Here is a 21,795-nt window from a genome sequence, read left to right as displayed (position 1 = left end):
CCCGGCCCAGTTAGTGGTTTTGAATGACTCCTCCAGAGCTGGTGGGGACTGCCTGGAGGACGACAGGTGCCTGCGACCCAGTGTTGCTGAGAGGCTCAGGGAGAGACAGGGCAGCTGCCCCAGGAGCATGGGGGTGCCTGGGGAGAACAGGAAGGGAAAGCTCGCCGAGTGTTGGGCAGTGGGGCCTGGTCTGGGCCTCACTGTCTTCAGCTGCTGGGGCTCAGGCCTTGCAGGTTGCACTCTGTGTCACCGGGCACCTGGCTGGGCACTGGGCAGATGGCTCTGACTTCCACTGCCACCTGGCATCCGCTGGGCATTTCTGCTCTTGTCCAATTCCAGCTTCACTGTTTCCCCTCAACTGGTGGGTGGAGAAACGATCCCTTTTCAGACACTTGGGTGGCGAAGAGGGGTCCTACAGACCCAGCACCAGAGGGCTAGGTGCCTGGGAGGCCCTGAAGGCTGATTTTTGTTTTTGTTTTTCGAGCCTGGGGCCCCGAAACATCTGGTTAGAGAACTGGGCCCCAGCCAGGCCACTAGGGTGCCAGGCGGGGCTCTGGGACTGCCTCCAGCAGGGAGAAAAAGCCTCACTCTGACTCAGCCCTGGTGGCTTCAGGGCCATTGCTGGACCTGCCCTGGCCTCCCTGGCTCTCCCCAAGCCCCAGATCTCTCCTGCTTCTGGCCTTTGGGGTTGGACTAGGGCTATCTAAAAACTTTAAACCCATAAGAGATGTGGGAGATGGAATCCTTCACCCCCACCTCCGCCTGGGGTGGAGGGAGAGGCTGAGGCCCTGAGGGAGGAGTCTGCATATGGTTGACTATGTTGTCCATCTGTCTGTCTGTCTTAATATTTATCACCAGGAGACTGTTTAAGTGATGATGGGATAGCAACATGGTAAAATACTATGCAACTGTTAAAAAGGTCAAGGCTAATGGTTTTGAACAGAAATGAAACAGCTTGCAAAATATGCTGCGAAGCGAGGAAGGTACATGGCCAGGTGTGTGGTCGCAGCCACTCATCACAGGCGCACGTATGCAGCCCTCTGTATCCTCAGCAAGGACACGAGAAAATGGTACCAGTGGTTGTCTCTGGCTGGGAGATCTGGGACTGCGGGTTGGGAGTGATGGGTGAGAGACTTGATTTTTCTTTATACTTTTATGCACTCTTGACATTTTTGATCATATCTGAAAAAAAAGTTAAAGGACAAATCTAGCCGAAGGAAAGAGAACCACTGCCAGCTTCTAATGAATACCCCTCAACACCTAATTGAGCCTCGGAATCCCAGGACCTCGGCGTCAGCTGCCGAGGGAGGCCCTCCCCAGCCTCCCCTGCCTCCCCGCCGCCTGACTCAGCTGAGGCAAGTCAGAGAACCAGATGGAGGTGCAGCCAGGCTTGTCTGGGGTGACGGATGTGAGCTCAATCGCCACATGGCCTTTGCCTCTGAGGCCCGAGGAAGGGTGTGTCTCAGAGATGTTGAGCAAGACAGAGGCCCCCAGCAGGCCAGGAGAGGAGCCCCAGTCATCGCTTGGCTAGCCCTGCGGGCCCTGCTGGGCCGGCTCAGAGCAGGTGCTCCTTGGGCATTCCTGTGCTGGAATCCCCGGGGGGGGGGTGAGCGGGGCCATTTAATGAATGCTTGTGCTGTGGGACCTTAGGCAAGTTGCTTAACCTCTCTGCACCTCAGTTTCCTCCTCTGTAAAATGGGGGTGATCCCTAGTCCTTATTTCACAGACTCGTCTGGAGCAAATAAAGCGTGAAGCACTTATAACCCTGCCTGGCTCGCGGCAAGCCTGTGTGTGCTATGACTGTTATCATTACCCCGTATTTCAACAAACCTAAGGTGTCAGCGATTGTAAAAGGTGTCACGAAGGAAAAAAAGAATGTTGCCAGTCAACTATGTCCCAAGGCTCTTTCATCACATCATTTTTCTTTTATATTTCCCGAAAGAACTGTTTGACTGAGATGTAGACTCTCATCATATATAATTCTCATGCACATATAAAAAGGATAATGGAGGCAAAATAAATTTGTTGCCGTGTTTGGAAAACTCCTTCACATTTAGAGTCTGACTCCCGCGAATCATTTTTGGTCTGAGAGTCGTGATGTCTGTGTATTTCCTTCTCTGAGCTGTCAGGAGTGCTAGAGCGAGCAGCCCTCCTTCAAACATTGCATAAAACAGTCATAAAACAGCCAGGATTTCTTAAGGCAGCTTTGCAATCTGCAGAAGAGAAGAGCCGATTGAATTTTCACTCTGCTGTGGGAGCGTTGCTGACAAGCCTGGTTCCCCTCCCCTGGGGGCTCCCACCATTTGGGTCCTGGGGCTAAAAAGTGCTCCACTCTTGACTCTGGGGTTTTTTCCAAGCAGTTGACACCCTTTCTTCAGGATTTGATGCTGGGGCTTTGAAGCGTGAGCATGAGCAGGCAATTGACAACTATGTCAGGACTGCAGCCAGCCAGCCAGCAACTGTACCATACGACCTGACTTCTGAGTTGTGAAACGTGAAAAATAAAGTGTGTTGGAATAGAGAAAACATGAATAATTTCTGATCTTTACACTGACCATGCCCCTAGCTGCCTGCTGCCTGGCATACCTTTCCTTTCCCCCACCCCCTTTGCCTAGTTAACCCGGTCACCCCTGATCTCATGCCTCCTCTGGGATGCCTTCCCTGGCCACTCTGCCAAGGTCAAATCCCCTCCCCTCATGGCACCTAGTACAGCGACACTGCCCTCAGTCCAGTGTGTACAGAGTACGGGGTGGGGTGGGCTCAGAGGAGGGGAGCTTGCTTCCTTCTGGGGTTTGGAGGAGGCTTCCTGGGGGAGGTGGCATCTCAACCAGGCTTCACAGGTGGGGCAGTTGGTGCAAGTTTGAGAAACATCAGGGGAAAGGGAAGGGGGAGCTAATGAACGAAGCCTGGCGCATCAGAAGATACATGTGTGGGCACCCAGACCCACCATGTGAGGCCCGCAGCCCCTCTGGAGGCCCTGGAGGGTGAAGGCCGAGGTCATCCTCTTGTCCTCCTGTTTTGAGTTGGCTAAACAAGGCTCAGAGAGGCAAAGGACTCACCTACCCGTGTCCACTGAGCGAGGGGAGCTATGAGCCTCCCTGGCTAACCTTTGGGCCAGCCCTGCCTGAGATGCTGGGAGGATGCGGGGTGGTGAGGTGAGGGCTGAGGCAGGACTCTGGGGGTGCGCGGGGCCGCCCGAAGCCGGAAGGAGGAAGCTGTACAGAGTGTCTGTGGCTGGGCCCGGGATCCCCCACTCGGGGACTTCCTCTTCCTCTCAGGGCAGGTGCAGCTGCCACAGCAGACCGGCACCCTCACCCTGGCATGGAGGGGGGCAAGGGGCCCAGACTCAGAGACTTCCTGAGTGGGAGTCTGGCCACCTGGGTGAGGGGGCAGGGGGGAGGAGGAGGGGGAGGGAAGTGAGCCCCAGCAGGCTGGTGTGGGCGCTGGGGGAGGGTGGGGCAGAGCTAGGGTCTGAAGGGAGAGCTGGGCTCAAGTGTGGGGGATGGAGAAATCCAGGGGACTGTGGTGAGGGGAAGAGGGTCCAGACCCGGAACCAGAGGGGTCAGGGGATTGGTGAGCGGCATGATTGGCCTCACCGGGGCAGGTCAGAGGGCTTGGGAGTCACTCTGCTGGTGGGGGCTCCTGCCGGTCCAGTCCTGCAGACCCTTCTGGCTCCCCACAGGCGCTGGGACTGGCAGAGCTGGTGGGGGAGGTGGAGGAGCCGGAGGGGGAAGAGGAGGAGGAGGAGGAAGAGGGGCCCCTTTGCCCAGAGAAGAAGTTCCTGCGTCTCAGCGATGGGGCCCTGCTCCTCCGGGTCTTGGGCATCATGTAAGGGGCACCAGGGCCGGGGAGTGGCAGAGAAGGACCTGAGGGGAGGGCAGGCTGGTGGGAGGAGCCTGAGTGGTGGTGGGCGGGGCCTGGTTGAGGGGAGGCGGGTCCTCGAGTTCTCCTCCCTGCCTCCGTCCCCGGCCTGCCTCCCGTACCCCCAGTACCCCCAGGGCCCGAGGGAGACCTCGAATGGTGCGGGGCCATGACGGACCTGCAGCTTGGCGTGTGCGGAACCTGAACCACCTGTGGGGCCGACTGAGGGACTTCTATCAGGTGAGGGACAGGGAGGGGAAGGCGGGGACTGGGAGCCCCCTGCGGGAAGGCCCCTCTTGTGTCATCTACCCTCTCTGTCTCTAGGAGGAGCTGCAGCTGCTGATCCTGTCGCCACCCCCAGACCTGCGGACTTTGGGGTTCGACCCCTTCTCAGGTGCTCGCTTCCACCACGTCCTCCTGCTGCTACCCCCGCACCCCCTACCCATTAACCCCTTGTGGCTTGTGCCCCACAGAGGAGGCAGTGGAGGAACTGGAAGGCATCCTGCGGCTATTGTTGGGGGCATCAGTGCAGGTGAGCTGGGGGCTGGGATGGGTACAGCTGAGTTTTGGCTGCAGAAGAGGGAGATCCTGCACCAGCCTCCCTGCTCCTGTCTTCCCCAGTGTGAGCACCGGGAACTCTTCATCCGCCACATCCGGGGCCTCAGCCTTGAGGTCCAGAGCGAGCTGGCCGCTGCCATCCAGGAGGTACTGAGCCTGGGACTGCCACAGCTACCTGGGGACACCCTCACCACACTTTTCTCCCCCTGAACTACTCTCCCTGTGCCCCAGGTGACCCAGTCTGGGGCTGGCGTGGTGCTGGCTCTGGCTGGGCCAGAGCCTGGGGAGCTGGCGCCTCCGGAGCTGGAGGTGTTGTGTCGGAACCTGATGGGGACACTGTCGAAGCTGGCATGGGAGCGTGACCTGGGCGCCCAGGTAGAGGGCAGCAGGGGCTTCATGGACACAAGTTGAGGAAATGAGCGTAACAGTGGGAAGCCAGATGTGTGGGGGAGATGGAGGTTTGGGGCCCAGGTCTGGGGTTGGGGTCTGGGGTCTTGGGCCAGCAGGGCTGTCACAATCTGATGCATCTTGTGGTGATTGGGGGCCAATGTGGGGCGGCATGGGAAGGGTTACTCCTGATCTTGACCCTTACCTCCTACAGCGGTTGGCTGAACTGCTGCTGGAGCGACAGCCAGCCCCCTTGCCGCCTGAGGCTTCTGCTAGGGCTCGCACGGAGGGACCATCTCACCATCTGGTCCTGCAGCTGGCCAATGCCAAGGCTCAGCTGCGGCGCCTGCGGCAGGAGCTGTGAGTGCACACAGGATGGCCAGGGGACCCGAGGGGAGAGGGGCAGATTAGGTTTGGATAGGGCCCCAGGTGCGGTGTGTAGGGGAGGGGTTAGGCTTAGGAAAGGCTGGGGGTTGCGGGCTCCAGACCCCTCCAGCACCCCTTCCCTCCAGGGAGGAGAAGGCTGAGCTGCTGCTAGACTCTCAGGCGGAGGTGCAGGGCTTGGAGGCTGAAATTCGAAGGCTCCGCCAGGAGGTGCGCTCAGATGCTCCCCGCCACCGCCACATTCCCTAACCCTCCCTGACCCGGTCCCATTGCCTCCCTCCCGACCCCGCTCCTCCCGTCCCTAATCCCTCGGATCCACGGCTGGCCGTTCCCAGCTCTGCACTGTCTGGCCCAGGCCCAGGCGCTGTCCGGACAGGCCAAGCGGGCCGAGTTGTACCGCGAGGAGGCGGAGGCGCTGCGGGAGCGTGCGGGCCGCCTGCCCCGCCTGCAGGAGGAGCTGCGGCGCTGTCGCGAGCGGCTCCAGGCGGCGGAGGCCTGCAAGGGCCAGCTGGCGGTGAGGCGGGGGGCGGAGTCGGGGGCGGGGCCTGCGCGGAGGGGCGGGCTGAGAGGAGGGGCGAGATGGGGCCTAGAGAAGAGAGGGTCAGGCTTTGTGGAGAGAACGTCCGGCTAGGAGAAATGGGTGAGGACAAGCGCAGGGAGGTGGTGCCTGGGAAAGGCCCGCTGAAGGATGGGGCAGATGGAGAGGAGGGGGGCTATGTAAGGGTAGGTCCTCGGAGGAGGGTGGGGTCAAGTGCAGGGGGGCAGGTCTGGAGCGAGACCCTAGCAAGTAGGGGTACTGATGAGTAGGGCCTGGAGGGATGGAGCCTTGAAAGCGGTTCCTGGGGAGAAGGGGCGGGGCCTGCACGGGAAAAGGGCGGGGCCAGATGCTGGGGAAGCGGTACCTGGGGAGACCCGGCAGAGAGGGGGAGATGGAGGGGAGAGGTGATAGGGGTGCAGGGCCAGATGGGAGAGGGGAGACGGGGTCTGGCAGGCCCAGGGGAAGGGGTTTGGGACGTCCAGGCCCTGGAGCACATGGGACTGCATCATACTGTCTCTCCCTGCTCTCCCGCCAGGAGGAGCAGGTGCTCTCAGGGGCTCTGGAGGCCTCCAAAGTGCTGCTGGAAGAGCAGCTGGAGGCGGCCCGAGAGCGCTGCGCCCGGCTGCATGAGACCCAGCGCGAGAATCTGTTGCTGCGGACCAGGCTGGGCGAGGCCCATGCGGTGAGGTCGCCAGAGTGATCCCAGCTGGGTTGTCCTGTCACCACTGGTGACCCCAGTGATACCTCAGGGTTCCTAGTGATCCCTGTGACCTCTAGTGACCCTCTGGTTTACACACCTGGCCTGACCATGGCGGGGAGGGCTTGTCTGACCCTGCCCTCGCCCCCAGGAGCTGGACTCTCTGAGGCATCAGGTGGACCAGCTGGCGGAGGAGAACGTGGAGCTGGAGCTGGAGCTTCGGCGGAGCCTGGAGTCACCCCCGGGCTCCCCTGGGGAGGGTGAGTGGGGCCCAGTGGAGTGGCTGGTGTGGGGCTGCCAGGGTTTTCCAGCAGCTGCAGTGGGAAAGGCTTCTGATCTCATCCCTTCCCCAGGTCTCTGGGGGTGTTTGTGAGGAGCCAGGGGGTATGGGAGGGGTCCCAACCTCATCTCACACCCCCCAGCACCCTTGCCAGGAGTGGCTCCCTCATTGCAAGATGAGGTGAGGGAGGCAGAGGCTGGGCGCCTGCGGATCCTCGAGCGAGAGAATCAGGAGCTTCGAGGACTGCTTCAGGTGCTAAAGGGGCAGCCAGGTGGCCAGGTGAGTCCCCTCCCCGACTGTCTTGGCAGGTCCCTCCCCAGTCTGTCCCTGGGCCTGACTGTGCCTCTCATGTGCCCTCAGCGCCCCCTGCTGGAAGAGCAAAGAGAGGACTCCATGTCTCCCCGGCTGGATGAGGCTCCCCAGCCTCCCCTGGCCTCAGACCGCAGCCCCCAGGGCTTGCTTCACCAGGCAGGGCATGGAGGCCCCCAGGCCTTGGACCTTCCTCCCCTGGCATCAGACTCAGCCCTCAAGGGGTCAGCTGAGTGTCCCCAGGCATCTGATTCAGACCCACAGGTGACAGAAAGGCCTCTCCAGGTGGCTACCATGGCCCCCCAGACTAAAGACTTGACCCCTCAAGAGTCAGACCCTGCTGTGGAGACACAGGAGTCCCTGGAGAAGGCTGGCCATGGAGTTCCTCTCCAGACCCCCACCTCTGTGGCTCCACTTCTGGGTCCAGAGATCAAAATTCAGGCCCAGCAGTTGCTAGGAGGAGAGACTGGAGGAGGAGAGGCTCCCCAAGATGAGTTGATGCCCGAGTCTTGGGGACCAAGACAGGAGGGCCCTGAGCACAAGCTGAGACCCTCAGAGCCCAGCCTCCACGTGCAGCTAGAGGAGCAGGAAAGCCCAAGCCAGGGCTGGGACCTGTCCCCGGGACGAACAGAGACCGGAGAGCATGAACGGAGGCTGGAGGGGATGGCCTGGAACCCAGCCCAGCAGGAAGCACAGCAGAAGTTGAAAGAGGCTTCTGAGGCCCAGGCTTGGGAGGGGCAGATCCCAGGGGAGATCCAGGCCAGTGGGGTCCCAGAGCAGGAGGCCCTCAAAGGGGAGGTGGCACAGCTGAGGAGAAAGGCTGAGGCCCTTGGAGCGGAGCTGGAGGTGCAGGCCCGAAGGCTGGAGGCCCGTGGCAAGGAAGCTGCCCGCCTCGCTGAGGAGCTGGCCCAAGCACAGAGGGCAGAGGCTGAGGCCCACCAGGAGGCAGAGGCCCAGGCCCGAGAGCAGACCCGGCTGCGGGAGGCAGTGGAGGCAGCTGGCCGGGAGCTGGAGGCTGCGTCGCGGGAGCGGGAGGCACTGGCGGAGGCGCTGGCAGCAGCAGGCCGCGAGCGGAGGCAGTGGGAGCGCGAGGGGCCCAGGCTGCGGGCCCAGGCCGAGGCCGCAGAGCAACGGCTGCAGGCGCTGGAGAGTGAGGGCTGCCGGCAGCTGGAGGAGGCCGAGAGGGAGAAGCAGGCCCTCAGGGAGGTAGGTGGGGTTCACAGCTGGGGGCAGGAAACAGGGTTCCAGGCCAGTTGCTGGGGTTTGGGGTTACTGATTCTATCAGCATGCCCTGCATCTGGCTGGGGCTGGAGACAGAAAGGCCAAGCCCTCCCCTGCCTTCCAAAGGTGCGCCTGGCTGGGACACAGAGCCACTGATGGAGGCACCATAGGAGGGGATGAGACTGCCGGGCCTGCATCTTGGCCCTCTGGCTGCAGCAGTTGACCCTGTGGAGACTGTAGGGCCTCCTTCTATAAAATGGGGGTACCATTCATAGCCACCTCAGTGGGTCTTTGGGAAGACCCCTGGAGGTAATGGTGCAAGGGCCTGGCTCTGGCCAGGCCAAGGCATGTTGTAAGTGTTCAAGAAATGCTCGCTCAGAGCAAAGTGCTTCGGGGGCCAAGGGAGGTGGAGCTGATGCCGGGTTGGGGCAAGGAGGCTTCAGGGAGGAGCGAACAAAATTTCACTAGGTGAGGAAGGACATTTTGTCCAGAGGGAACAGGATGTGTGAGGACTTTAAGGCATTAAAAATGCTCAGGGGCCCAGGAGGAGTGGGGGGCTGGGGGCCAGCTGAAGCTGTTGGTGCTCCACCCCCAGGTGGGGGAAGCCACGCAAGGGTGTGGGCAGACGTGTGTGGGGCTGGGTTTGAGGAGGGTCACCCTGGCAGGCAGGGCAGCTTGGGGGCTCGGGCCCATGCTTGGCATCTAGCACGGGAGGGCTTACTCCGTAGGGAGGGAATGCCAGCAGATAGGCAGTGAGGGTGAGGGTAGGACTGGAAGAGCCAGCTCTGAGGGTGAGAGGGTGGGATAAGCTGGGAACATGGGAATTTTATGAGATTTCCTGGTTGGAGCAGTTCAGATGCTACCTGGGTGTAGCACAGGAGGAGGTGGCTGGCCAGGGGGAGGTCAGGGAAACGGGGGTCTCTGGGGTTGTCCGTGTGGGCGTGGAAGCCTCTTGAGCTGGGTGGAGGGGCCCAGTAGGAACCCAGTAGGAGGCCCCAGTAGGATTCCCAGCGTGGGAGGGCGATGGCCAGGGCCTGGAGGCGGTCAGGGCAGGGTGTGGGCTGGAGGTTCCCGTCTCTGCCTCACCATCCTTCCTGCCCCAGCACTTGGGCTCTAGTGGCGGCCTGCAGCCAGGTGGCAGTGCCTCATGGGACTTGTAGTTTTTTATTGAGAGGCTGTGGCCAAGGGTGTTAGGAAGTGCAGTGCCCCGGGGGCAAGGCCTGAGTGCAGTTTTTCAGCCAGGAAGATGGTTTTCAGCAGCAGAGGCTTGTAGCCTTGGTTTCCAGACACAGGATTTGGCAGGTGGCTGGTCAGGGACGGCCTTCCCCATGGCTTCATCCTGCCAGGGCCCCCGCATGTCAGAATGGTTTGGTCTACCTCCCCCTGGGGCCACAGACCAGAGTGGGCCTCCCACCCCCTTCCGAAATGGTGCGGCCCAACTGCCAAAGGCCACGGGGCGCCTGGCTGGCAGCAACCTGGCCTACCTGCTCCACCGGCGGTCCCCACTGTGGTTAGGCCTGCCAATCCTAAGTTCTTGTCCTGCCAGCATCCCCAAACCATCCCCCTGTGGCCAAGGGCACTCACCAGACCCGCCTCTGCTGAGGCCTTCTTACCGTCACATGGCCGGAGCGGCAGCCCATCGGGCACGTCTGCCTGTCACTGTGCACGTGAGGAGCCATGGGCTCAAAGAGGTGAAGGCAATTGCCCAGCACGTGTCTGTCACTCCTGGCCCAGGGGCCTCCCTCACACCCTGCCAGGCTTATGACTCCCAGCTCTTTCATGCCCCGTCTGCAAGGCCACCAGGATTTGCTCCCATTTTATAGATGGGGTTGTAGAGCCCCAAAGGGTTAAAGGCGTTTGCCCAGGGTAGCAGAGCAAGGACAGAAAGCCAGGCTCCTGATTCTCTCTCAGGCCTGTCTCTGGCTCTGCGTGCCTGGGTTCCCCAACCCCCACCCACCCCGAGCCTGCTCCGCCTGCCCTCAGGAACTGGAGAAGGCCGTGGTGCGGGGGAAGGAGCTGGGAGCCCGGCTGGAGCATCTGCAGCATGAGCTGGAACAGGCGGCTCTGGAGCGCCAGGAATTTCTTCGAGAACAGGAGAGCCAGAACCAGAGGTCGGGGTGGTGCCAAGGGGCAGAGGAGGGCAGCCAGGGGCTTGAGGAGGGATAAGGTGGGGTGGAGATGGGTGCCAAGGCTTCTCCTGGCAGGTACCAGGGCTTGGAGCAGCGGCTGGAAGCTGAGTTGCAGGCGGCGGCAACCAGCAAGGAGGAGGCGCTGATGGAGCTCAAGACCAGGGCCCTGCAGCTGGAAGAGGAGCTGTTCCAGGTGAGGCCCGTGCAGCCCTGGGAGCCCGGGACACGTGCCACCCCTCCCTCCATCCCACGGCAGGCTCCGGGGTCGCCTGTGCTCCTGGTCTTGCCCCTGGATTCTTGGCTAAGTTACTCGCTTGCGGGAGGGTGCACCGAGCTGGGAGTCAGGTGCCTGTGCGGCCTCTCAGGGCCTTGTCCCCCACGTTCTGCAGGCGCCCAGAGCCTCTCCTGTGAGGTGTCTGCTCTGCCTCCCTCGCCCTGCTCCACCACTTCCTAGCAAGCTTAGCTATTGGCATCATCCTAAGCCAGTGGTTGTTTCTGACGTCCCACTGTGTGCAGGCTCAGTGCTGAGTGCGGGGTGGCGGTGGGGCCCCATACCAGGCGTCCGCTCTCAGGGAGCTCATAGTCCAGTCAGGATAGAGGCAAGAAAACAAGCGACGATAACACAGGGTGCCAGGGACTGTGATGAGGTCATGCAGGGGCTGGCGGCAGTGCCCAGCAAGGTGCCTGGCAGGCTCACATAGGGTCGGTCAGGGGAGGTTTTCTGGAGCAAGCAGTGTTGAAACTGAGGCTTGGAGGAAGAGCAGGATGGAGAGGATGTTACGTGTAGGAGAAATAGCGTGGGCCAGGGCAAGGCTCTGCCACAGACCGAGAGAAGCTGGGAAGGGCAGGGTCGAGATCATTGGAGCTTCCGGAACCGGGAACCGGGAGCCGGGAGTGGGGGCTTGTAGGATCGAGGGGAAGGCATGGGCAGTGTTAAATGCTGCTGAAGGGGCATCCCGAAGCTGCCGCTGCTGCCTTGCGTGACCTCCTAGGGCCTCTCTTCCTGCAGCTGCACCAGGGCTCCATGGGGCTGGGACCCCGGGAGCAGGCCAAGCCTCAGATGGTGGAGACCCCACATGTGCGGCTCATCGAGGTGGAGCGCAGTGTGAGTGTTGGCCTGACATGAGCGCTGGGGGTGCCCGGCCTCCTGGCCACTGCTGACCACCCCTTTCTGGGCAGAATGCTACGCTGGTGGCTGAGAAGGCAGCTCTGCAGGGGCAGCTGCAGCACCTGGAGGGGCAGCTGGGGAGCCTGCAGGGTCGTGCCCAGGAGCTGCTGCAGCAGAGCCAGCGGGCGCAGGAGCAGAGCAGCCGGCTGCAGGTGGGTGGTGGCCTGGGTGCCCCATTCCCTGCCCACTCACCACTGCCCTGCCTCAGCCGTCCTCCTCCACAGCTCTTTCTTTGTTCTTGGCCCTGTCCTCTGCCCTTGGCCCCCTGCCCCTCAGCTTCTTTCCAGCCTGGGGTTCCACGCTGGAAAGTGGTCCCTGCCCGCCTTCTCTGTCCTAGGCCGAGAAGTCTGTGTTGGAGACGCAGGGCCAGGAGCTGCACAGAAAGCTGGGGGTGCTGGAGGAGGAGGTGCGGGCGGCGCGGCGGTCCCAGGAGGAGACCCGGGGGCAGCAGCAGGCCCTGCTGCGGGATCATGAGGCCCTGGCACAACTGCAGCGGCGGCAGGAGGCTGAGCTAGAGGGCCTGCTGGTGCGGCACCGAGACCTCAAGGCCAACATGCGGGCGCTGGAGCTGGCCCACCGGGAGCTGCAGGGCCGGTGAGCCTCCCCACACACCCAGCCCTCTCCCCACACCCCTAACTGTCAGAGCAGATTCCCTCAGCAAGCCCGACCCTACCGGGAAGCACATCCACTTTACTCTGCGAAGCCCCAGCTGCTGCTGTGGCCCTGGGGCACGTGGCTGGGCTCCCCATACTTCTGGGCTGGTTCACAGAGGAGCTTATCTCTTGGGAGTGGCGGGCTCCTGGCATTCTGCCTGACAGCTTTGCCTGGGGGCCTGTGCTTAGGTGATGACGGACTCCCTCAGGTCCGGACTCCCTCAGGTCCAGACGGTCTAGCCACCTGCTTGCTATGGCCCCAAGCCCCTGCAGCCTCTTAACCACTTGTCCATCCCAGGCATGAGCAGCTGCAGGCCCAGCGGGCCAACGTGGAGGCGCAGGAGGTGGCCCTGCTGGCAGAGCGTGAACGCCTGATGCGGGACGGGCACCGACAACGGGGACTGGAAGAGGAGCTGCGGAGGCTGCAGAGCGAGCACGACAGGTGCCAGTCCTGGCACAGCCCCCGGCTCAGGCCGCCCTCAGTGTTCCCTCCTGTGAAGTGGGTTGGGTGTGGGGTCCTGCCCTGCTTCCTCTCCCCGGCGTAACTCCTCCGGCTGGCACGAGGGCTCTGGGGAGTGAGGCCCCTTGGAGAGCAGCTATTCTTGCCTCTGAAGGGCTCAGATGCTGCTGGCGGAAGTGTCCCGAGAGCGAGGTGAGCTGCAGGGTGAGCGCGGGGAGCTGCGGGGCCGGCTGGCGAGGCTGGAGCTGGAGCGGGCGCAGCTGGAGATGCAGAGCCAGCAGTTGCGCGAGTCCAACCAGCAGCTGGACCTGAGCGCCTGCCGGCTGACCACACAGTGTGAGGTGTGGGCAGGGGGTGGCTGGGGGTGGCTGGGGGTGGCTGAGGTGAAGGGGGCCACCTGGCTCCACCCCTGACCCCTGCTGCTGCCCGCCAGCTGCTGACCCAGCTGCGGAGCGCCCAGGAGGAGGAGAACAGGCAGCTGCTGGCCGAAGTGCAGGCCCTGAGCCGGGAGAACAGGGAGCTTCTGGAGCGCAGCCTGGAGAGCCGGGACCACCTGCACCGCGAGCAGCGCGAGTACCTGTGCGCAGGCTGCCGGGAGCTGGGTGGGCCTGGACTCCCCTTTGGTCGTCCGGTGCTAGGCCTCCCCGAGCCTCATGCCCACCTCCCCCCTCCTCCTCCTGCCAGGGACCAGCTTAATGCCCTGCGCCGCGAGAAGCAGAAGCTCGTGGAGAAGATCATGGATCAGTACCGCGTGTTGGAGCCTGGGCCCCTGCCCCGGACCAAGTGAGTGGCCCTACCCACCTTGGGCCGGGCATCCTGCCAAGCCCTGGCCTGCCCTCTGACCCTGGCCCAGCTCATGTCTTGGCCTCAGTGAGGGTTGGCCTGGCCTTTGCCATCCCCAATACGACCCTCCTCTCCTTCCTTCCTCCCTGTCCTTACCCCCTCTTGTGCCCTCTTGCCCCCAGGAAGGGCAGCTGGCTGGCAGACAAGGTGAAGAGGCTGATGCGGCCCTGGCGGGAGGGGGGCCCCCATGGGGGGCCACGCCTGGGGGCCGATGGGGCTGGCAGCACCGAGAGCCTGGGGGGCCCCCCGGAGACGGAGCTCCCCGAGGGCAGGGAGGCAGATGGGACAGGTGGGTCTGGGGGCCAGGTGACCAGGATGGTCCCTTCCCCACATCCCCCACCCCCACCTTAGTGCCTGCCTCACTGCCTGGCCTGCACACATGTCCCCCACCTCCCTGCCTTCCCTGACGCTTCCCCACCCTGCCAGATGCTTCCCGTGCTCTCTGCCCTGGGCCCTGCAGGGTCCCTCTTGACTGGCACCTCCCTGCTGCCTCCCTGCCAGCCACCCAGCCTACCCCATCCGCAGTGGCGCCTAGGACCTCAGAGTAGCAGGGGACTCTAGTGAGAGATCGTTTATCCTAGATAGCAGATGAGGAAACTGAGGCCCAGGGTGGGGATGTTCCTTGCCCAAGGTCACACAGTAAGCTAGTGTCAGGGTCAGGCCAGGGCCCACCCAGCCTCATTTGCCTGGCCCCCACCTCTGCTTCTCCCCTTGCTGGCTCTGTGCAGCTTCACCCGCTGGCCCCTCCGCTGCGACTGAACCCCGCCTGCCCTTCTCTGACACCCTCCCTGCATGTGCCTCTTGCAGGGCCCCCTTCGCCGGCACCCATGCGCCGGGCCCAGAGCTCCCTCTGCTTGCGGGACGAGACTCTGGCAGGGGGGCAGCGGCGGAAACTCAGCTCAAGGTTTCCTGTGGGGCGAAGCTCTGAGTCATTTAGCCCGGGGGACACCCCCCGACAGCGATTCCGACAGCGCCGTCCAGGTCCCTTGGAGGCACCAAGCTCCCACGGCAAAGGTGAGGGACAAGGGTCCCTGTCCCTGCTAGCCCCCCAACTTTCCATGGACCCACCAGCTCCTTGGGGGAGGGGGCTTCCTTCCTGTCCCCTCTGTCTCCTGCAAGTCCTGCCCACCTCTGCACTGGTCTGAGGGGCCTAGTGGCTGCCTTGTGCCTCCCAGGACCTGGCGTGGGATGGGATGACTCCGTTGAGACCCTCCAGGAACACGAAGCAGATGCCAACCGAGAGGGTGAGTGGGGTCTGGGGAAGGAGTGGGGTTATTTGCCCTGCCAGGGCCCCTGGCAGACTTCATTCATCCATTCTCTCATTTGACAATGATCCATTACCAAGTGCCAGGTGGTGTGCTAGCTGAGGACGCAGCAGGGAACATTCTGGTATGGGGAGGCAGACGGTAAATGATTTGCATAAAAATAATTATTATCTACAACAGTCCCGACCACTAGAAACTGATGTGAGCCGTATATGTAGCCTTTAACTTTTCCAGTAGTCTCATCAGGAAAAGTAAAAAGAGACAGGTAAAATGAATTTTAATAACAGATCTTATTTAACTCAACATGTAGTCAGTGTAAAAAATCATGAATGAAGTATTAGATGTGATTTTTCCATGATAAGTCTTTGAAGTACGTCACCCGTTCAGGCCAGCCACGTTCCACCTGCTCAGCCTCCTACACGGCAGCTCTGCCCTAGAGCACTAGGAGGTGCTAATCCTCTGGGAGGAGACGGGAGGGAGGGGGAGGTGTCAGGAGCTCTGGGTGGGCAGGTTGCAATTTTGACTAGGGTGTTCAGGGCGAGCCTCAGAGAGGAGGTGAAGTTGGAGCAGAAATTGGAGGTGAAGGTTTGTCATGTCTGCCTTAGAGGTGGAACAGCATTCCAGGCAGAGGGAACAGCATTCCTGGGCAGAGGGAATGGCTGAAGAAAGGCCTGGCTTGGTAGAGCACTGGGAGGGCAGCTGGTGCAGTCGGAGGGGAGGAGTTAGAGGGGGTGGAGGGTGGGCAGAAAGGGCAAAGGCCTGTGGGCCACCTTGAACGCCAGGAGTCCTCCTGAGGGAGGTGGGCCTGAACTAAGCCTTTCCTTCCAGGCCTCCAGGTACAGGAACCGGAGAAACGTCCCCTCACCCCTTCCCTCAGCCAGTGACACCATGGGGACAGGGGGCTTGGGAGTGCAGACCTCTCGCCGCTGGAGTGTCAGTGGGGGCCCCAGGCAGACCAAGATCTCGGGAAGCCAGGGCCCCCGAGGGGAGTCCTTGGACAAGGAGGTCTGGGCCCCTGTGTCCTCCATGGCTAGCACTGGGGCCCTGAGAGGGAGCTGCAACAAATTTGTGGACAGGGGGGACGGCTGGCCTCCACAAGTGGCTCCAGACCAGGGCTCAGGCTTGGCTGTGTCGTCCCTGCAGGGGAGGCGGTCTCTGGGGGATCCCCCAGCTGAAGGAGGCTGGCAGGAGTGGGCAAGAGAGCCCCCTGCCCAGTCCAGGCAGGGAGCCGGGGCTCATTCCCGGGGACTGTGGCCTGGGCTGATAACTGAGCCTTAGCCGGGACTGAGGGACATGAGAATAAAACTGAGATACAACCACCTGAGTTGGGATCTGTGTCTACTGGCTGCGTCTGGGCATCCTGAGGCCCCAGAGCACATGTGGCCTTGTCCTTCTGGATGGCGATGGGGTCTGGTCAGAGGGCCCCTGCCTGGACAGCACAGCAAAGGGCTTTCTTCAGGGGCTTGGCCAGGCAGGCTGGCCAAAGCCTGGATGTGGCAGGGGGTGGGGAGGGGACTGGCACTTTGGGCAGCCAGAAGTGGGTGGGGTCTGAGGTCTGGGCTCAGGGGTGAGGGGCAGTGAAGCCCCTATGGCCCCACTCCCACCCTCTCTCCCAAACCCTCTTCTCTCGGTTCACGTCTTCCTGCCTCCTCATCCTCTGTCCCACGCCTTTGAAGTTGAGCCCTTCCCCAGGGAGTTCATGGCCCGGTGGGGCATCACCTAGTGCCAGGGGCTGCTACAAGAGGTAGGAGGGACGCCAGCTCTCCGACCAGGGCTTCTAGCATGATGCCTCAGAAGGGGCAATTAGGCAGGTTGGCAGGATGTGAGTCAGGGCACCTGGGGCCGCCCAGGGGAGGGTGGGGCTGCTTGGGGCTGAGATGCCGCAGCCTGAATTTGGGGGTGGGCAGAGCTGGGAGGGGCGGCCAGTCCATCCTCCCCAGTACGAGCTGCAGTCTAACTCCTGCCTCCTCTCTGCCAGAGCTTCGCAGGGCGGTGGAGTGGGGGAGGACCCCCTGCCTCCAGCTGGCAGAGCAACTGCAAACTCCCTCCCTTAGGCCTCAGGGTGGGGGCTCTGATGGCTGCCCTGCCTTGCTTTGTGGCGCCTGCGTCAGTGGACAGAGGGAGAGGCAGGGAGAGGAGGGGGCAGAGGCTCTGGGGGACTGGCCAGCCTAGGGCTCTGGGCCTGATGGGGAGAGGGGTCTGCCCCAGTGGCTCTGGGCTGGGGAAAGAACTACATGAGGTGTGCATGGAACCTGGTGGGCTGCGAACAGTCGCTGGGGGCCACGCAGGTGCTTTTGGCAGGCTCCCTCTAGAGAGAACTGGTCAGAAAGTCAGCCACTCCTCCCTGCCACCGGGTCCCAGCTTGGCTCCAGCCTCCTCTCAGGGACAAAGCTCCTCTCCCAGCAAAGGCAAGTCCACAAGGGAGAGGGGCTTGGCCAGGCTGGCCCCACCGCAGAGATCTGAGTGACTTTATGGAATCCAAACCCCCCTTAGCCTGTCCAGCAGGAAGCACGTGCGCCACGGCAGGGCTGAGCCTGTGCTGGCAGCTGCTGGCCTCAGGCGGCTCATCTGTCAAGGGGACATACCAATTCCTTCCCTATTTGCTACGGTCAGGGAGTGATCAAAAACGAAGTGGGTGGGTTGTGATTTTTATTAAACCCTCCTTACTTTGGCTGGTGGCTAAGAGAATTGAACAGAAGATGCTTGGTTGCCCTCAGGCTGGCGCAGGTAGCAGGGAGGGCTCTATAAACGCCAGTGCGGGCACCCCTCCCCCACCCTGGGGGCACCACTGGCTATAGCAGCGTCCTGGGGCAGACACCTGGCTTGGGGGCGTTGGCCCAACAGGGGCTCCAGGTTGTCCTCGGTCGCAGGCATGGCTCCCGCGGGGTGTTTCCAGTTACCCGGAGGCTCCAGAGGGGTTCCGGAGCGCACAGCTCTGACGCCTGCCCCGGCTCAGGGACAGGGCCGCCCCCGCCGGCGCCCACCCGCAGCCCGGCGCTGTCACGTTCCAGCCGCCTGACTCAGGCCGCGGGGCGGGGAGCCGGGAGGCGGCGCCGGCGCCCGACTCGGCCCCGGAGGCGGCACCAGGAAGCGCCCGCCCCGGCCGGAGCCGCCATGTAACCGGCGCCGCCCGGAGCCCGAGCCGCGCGGGCCCCAGCGACCCGCCCGCCATGGGGGACGAGGACGAGGAAGAGGGCTGCGCCGTGGAGCTGTGGATCACGGAAGGTGGGTGTGGAACCCCTGACGGCTGCCCCCGGCGGGCCGGGAGGGGTCATGGGCTGGGTGGGCTCATTCACCCCCTGTGCTCGCAGCCAACCTCACCGGGCACGAGGAGAAGGTGAGCGTGGAGAACTTCGAGCTGCTCAAGGTGCTGGGCACGGGAGGTGAGGACCCCCATCCACCGGGCACTGTCCCAGGCCCTGTGCCCTGGGCCTCCTGTCTGCTCACCCGCCTGAGCCTGGGCCAGGCCACTGGGAAGGCCCCCCACCCTTTCCCGTCAAAGCCTGCCTTGCCTGCCCCGCCCTGCCTAGCCAGGGTTTGCATGCCCACTTCCAGGGCACTCCACGCTGACATCATTCCTCCCTGCAAGGTCCTGGGTGTGCATGCCCCCTCTCCGGGTGTGCCAACACCCTTGGGGGCTTGCACCCCTCCCAAGTGATTTACACAGCTCCTCCCCTTCTCCCAATATGAGAGCCCCCTCCCACGTTTTTCAAACTCCCCAGGCCTGGTGTGCACATCCCCCAACTGGCCTGGAGCACACCTCTGCCTTCCTTCCTTGCATTTGCATCCTTTCACATCCATCTGATCTTTCGCAGGTTTGCACATGCCCCACCCCCACCCCTGGCTGCAGGCCTCCTGGAGTTGCATGCTCCCTAGCTGGGTTTGCACGCCCCTTCTCTGGTTGCGGAGCACCCTCCTGGGGTGTGCACACCTTTTCCTTATAAGGCTGTGCCAGCTTTTTGCACACCTGCCTCTCGCCCCTGCTTCTTCCCCCAAATTGCACACCCTCCTGGGTTGGCATCGCCTGCACCCCCACTAGTCTGCACCACCCTCCTGCTCACAGCCCACCCTCTGCCCACTCGCTGCTCCCACAGCCTACGGGAAAGTGTTCCTGGTGCGGAAGGCGGGTGGGCACGACGCGGGGAAGCTGTATGCCATGAAGGTGCTGCGCAAGGCGGCGCTGGTGCAGCGTGCCAAGACACAGGAGCACACGCGTACTGAGCGCTCGGTGCTGGAGCTGGTGCGCCAGGCACCCTTCCTGGTCACCCTGCACTATGCCTTCCAGACCGATGCCAAGCTGCACCTCATCCTGGGTGAGCGCACACCACATATCAACAGTGTGGGGGGGATGGGGGGAGGTGAGGCCACCCCATGGGGCTGCTTTCTAACCTCCACTGCACTCCCAGACTATGTGAGTGGTGGCGAGATGTTCACCCACCTCTACCAGCGCCAGTACTTCAAGGAGGCTGAGGTGCGCGTGTACGGGGGTGAGATCGTGCTGGCCCTGGAACACCTGCACAAGGTGGGTGAGGACCTGGGTCTGGGCCTTATAAGGGGCCCAAACGCATGGCGGCCTTGGGTCTGTCTCTGGGCTCCCTGGTGCAGGTGCTGACCTCGGTGGGGACGGAGCTGCTTCCCCAGGCCTCCTGGCAGGAAGCCTCAGCACTGCCTGGAGGGGCTTTCTTCTCATGGGGAACTTGGGCTGTGTTCACAGAACTTCCTCAAATGGAAAACTCAGGTCTTGGCTCCCAAGGCCTCCTTGAAATAGGGCTCTTCGCGCAGACTTTCCTCTCTCTGGAACCTTGGGGCCTGTCCATGGGGCCCTCGTCCCTTTCTTTATATATCTTAAATGGCTTTTTTTCTCCAATGGCCCAGCTCTGCCCTGGAAACCGACCCCTCTGCAGGCAGGTGACCTTCTCCAGGGGGGTCTCCTTATCCTGAGCAGGGACACGAGCTGCAGGAGCTGGGGAGGGTCTTAGGGGAGGAAGCCTCAGTGTCCCTCTCGCCCTGCCAGCTTGGCATCATCTACCGAGACCTGAAGCTGGAGAACGTGCTGCTGGACTCGGAGGGCCATGTCGTCCTGACGGACTTTGGGCTGAGCAAAGAGTTTCTGACGGAGGAGGTGAGTGGCAGCAGTCTCTGCCTTCTTCCTGCCTCTTTCTACACCCACTCTGCTGGGTGCTGGAATGGGTTGACCAGTCATACTGGAGAGGCCCCAAAGTCTTCAAAGCCTGGCGCTTGGAAAGGGTGTTCCCTTCATTCTGCCTTCTCTTGGACAGCCTCTTTGGTGATAGCAGTGCTGAGGTCCCTGGTGGCAGAACTGGGGCCTTCAAGCCCGAGTCAGTCCAATTGGCTGTGCCTGTGTTCTGGGGGTGCAGAAGTGAATAGATCCAGAAAGTCCCCACTGCTCAACTCTCCAACCTCACACGTCTAGCGAGTCTACCCTGAGCTTGGGGGCCGCTTGGGCACAAGAGAGGCTTGGATGTCCAAACAGGTCCTCTCGCCCTCCAGAAAGAGCGGACCTTCTCCTTCTGTGGCACCATCGAGTACATGGCCCCCGAAATTATCCGCAGCAAGGCAGGGCATGGCAAGGTGGGTTTGTGGGGAAGTGGGGGTGGCGGTAGAGGTGGGGAGGTGGGTCAGTCCACACCCTCACCCCCACCTCCCTCCGCAGGCTGTGGACTGGTGGAGCCTGGGCATCCTGCTCTTTGAGCTGCTGACGGGGGCCTCACCTTTCACGCTGGAGGGCGAGAGAAACACACAGGCCGAGGTGTCCCGGTGAGTAGGGCTGGAGGTGGAGGGTGGCCAAGGGGCTGCAGGGCCTGCCTGGGCAGGGCCGTGGGGAGGGCTCGCTGCCCCTGACGCCCCCCCCAATCCTCCCAGACGGATCCTGAAGTGCTCCCCTCCCTTCCCCCCCCGGATCGGGCCTGTGGCGCAGGACCTGCTGCAGCGGCTGCTTTGCAAGGATCCCAAGAAGCGACTGGGTGCGGGGCCCCAGGGGGCACAAGAAGTCAAGAACCACCCCTTCTTCCAGGTGAGGCTGCTGACTCCGGGGCCCCCACACCTCGCTGTACACACTCAAGCTGAACTGCTGCTCTGGGCTGGGGGACACCAGAGGGAGGGTCTCAGCCTGGCCAATTTCACTTTGTCTGGAAAAGCCCCCACATGAAGAAAGCAAGTGTATATAAGTTGAGGTTTATTTCCACATCCATCCCCCCGGAACTTGGCAGGTGCATTCCCGAAGGAAAGAATTCTATATTCATTGACTGTCGGGGCTGGAAGTCAATGAACTGAGAACGAATTGGTCAGTCCTTTTGTTAGACCCAGAGAAGGCAGCTGGCCTGCCCCAGATGGTACAGTACATGGTGCATTCCAGCTGGGAATGGACCTTGGCTCTAGGTAGGTCTCCTGTTGGCCCAAATCAGGACTAAAAATCCCACTTATGGCCCTCAGCATCTACCCAGGCATTTTGTTCTTTGTCCCTGTACAATCTGTGTGCCTGTAATTCAGGTGGACGGTTGATGAGCCCACGTGGGTTTTCGTTCACTTGTAAAGAGCACACACGTTAGAGTGCAGCGCAGAGTGGGTTCTGCCTCATGCGAGGCCTGTGGCAGTGCCTAGCAGGACCTGTATCAGTGGCTACCTCCTCTGCTTATATCAGCGGTCCCCAACCTTTTTGGCACCAGGGACCATTTTCATGGAAGACAATTTTTCCATGGACCCGGGAGGTGGGGGATGGTTTCGGGATGATTCAAGTGCATTATATTTATCATGTACTTTATTTCTATTATTATTACATTGTAATATATAACGAAATAATTACACAACTCACCACAGGGTGGGGACCCCTGGCTTACAGTATTTCACATGGCCTTCAGAACCACCCTGATTGTCCCCATCTTTACAGATGAGAAAGCTGATGTTCTGAGCAGTTAAGTCATTTACCCAAGGTCACCCAACTAGGAAGTGACCGGGCTTGGCTTCAGACCCCCGGCTGGGGAACTCTTTACTGCTACATTCTTTCTTTTTTTTTTTTTTTTTT

At 61.9% G+C, this 21,795-nt stretch overlaps 2 protein-coding genes across 2 annotated transcripts in view; both read left to right on the top strand.

Annotated features, from left to right (window-relative positions):
• Positions 1 to 3,321: 3,321 nt before the first annotated feature.
• On the top strand, positions 3,322 to 16,062 carry CCDC88B (coiled-coil domain containing 88B). Its single transcript, XM_012664754.1, has 27 exons — positions 3,322 to 3,381; positions 3,683 to 3,828; positions 3,990 to 4,101; positions 4,186 to 4,255; positions 4,335 to 4,393; positions 4,483 to 4,566; positions 4,651 to 4,794; positions 5,021 to 5,166; positions 5,319 to 5,400; positions 5,546 to 5,704; positions 6,264 to 6,410; positions 6,577 to 6,685; positions 6,848 to 6,984; positions 7,066 to 8,220; positions 10,219 to 10,346; positions 10,440 to 10,557; positions 11,374 to 11,469; positions 11,544 to 11,684; positions 11,870 to 12,126; positions 12,484 to 12,627; positions 12,800 to 12,986; positions 13,079 to 13,224; positions 13,330 to 13,428; positions 13,611 to 13,635; positions 14,296 to 14,502; positions 14,664 to 14,732; positions 15,582 to 16,062. The coding sequence occupies exons 1-27, from the start codon at positions 3,322 to 3,324 to the stop codon at positions 16,029 to 16,031; spliced, it is 4,677 nt and encodes a 1,558-aa protein (XP_012520208.1). The 3' UTR covers positions 16,032 to 16,062.
• A 1,761-nt stretch (positions 16,063 to 17,823) lies between these two features.
• Positions 17,824 to 21,795, top strand: part of RPS6KA4 (ribosomal protein S6 kinase, 90kDa, polypeptide 4) — a 12,270-nt gene continuing 8,298 nt past the window's right edge. The window contains exons 1-8 of the mRNA XM_012665357.1: positions 17,824 to 17,978; positions 18,065 to 18,136; positions 18,848 to 19,066; positions 19,160 to 19,275; positions 19,768 to 19,875; positions 20,265 to 20,345; positions 20,428 to 20,531; positions 20,637 to 20,787. Of these exons, the coding sequence (XP_012520811.1) occupies positions 17,924 to 17,978; positions 18,065 to 18,136; positions 18,848 to 19,066; positions 19,160 to 19,275; positions 19,768 to 19,875; positions 20,265 to 20,345; positions 20,428 to 20,531; positions 20,637 to 20,787 (906 nt within the window). The 5' untranslated portion in view covers positions 17,824 to 17,923. The remainder of the gene's footprint in view (positions 17,979 to 18,064; positions 18,137 to 18,847; positions 19,067 to 19,159; positions 19,276 to 19,767; positions 19,876 to 20,264; positions 20,346 to 20,427; positions 20,532 to 20,636; positions 20,788 to 21,795) is intronic.

Source organism: Propithecus coquereli, unplaced genomic scaffold (assembly GCF_000956105.1).
Source record: "Propithecus coquereli isolate 6110/MARCELLA unplaced genomic scaffold, Pcoq_1.0 Scaffold120, whole genome shotgun sequence".
Classification (NCBI taxonomy): domain Eukaryota; kingdom Metazoa; phylum Chordata; class Mammalia; order Primates; family Indriidae; genus Propithecus; species Propithecus coquereli.
Note: the sequence above shows the minus strand (reverse complement) of the source record. Positions and strands in the feature narration are given on the sequence as shown.

Coding starts and splice junctions, on each gene's coding strand:
- CCDC88B (XM_012664754.1), top strand. CDS start 3,322: ATGGAGGGGGGCAAGGGGCCCAGACTCAGAGACTTCCTGAGTGGGAGT. Junction 4,394..4,482: donor TGTTGGGGGCATCAGTGCAG/GTGAGCTGGGGG, acceptor TGTCTTCCCCAG/TGTGAGCACCGGGAACTCTT. Junction 12,127..12,483: donor CACCGGGAGCTGCAGGGCCG/GTGAGCCTCCCC, acceptor TGTCCATCCCAG/GCATGAGCAGCTGCAGGCCC.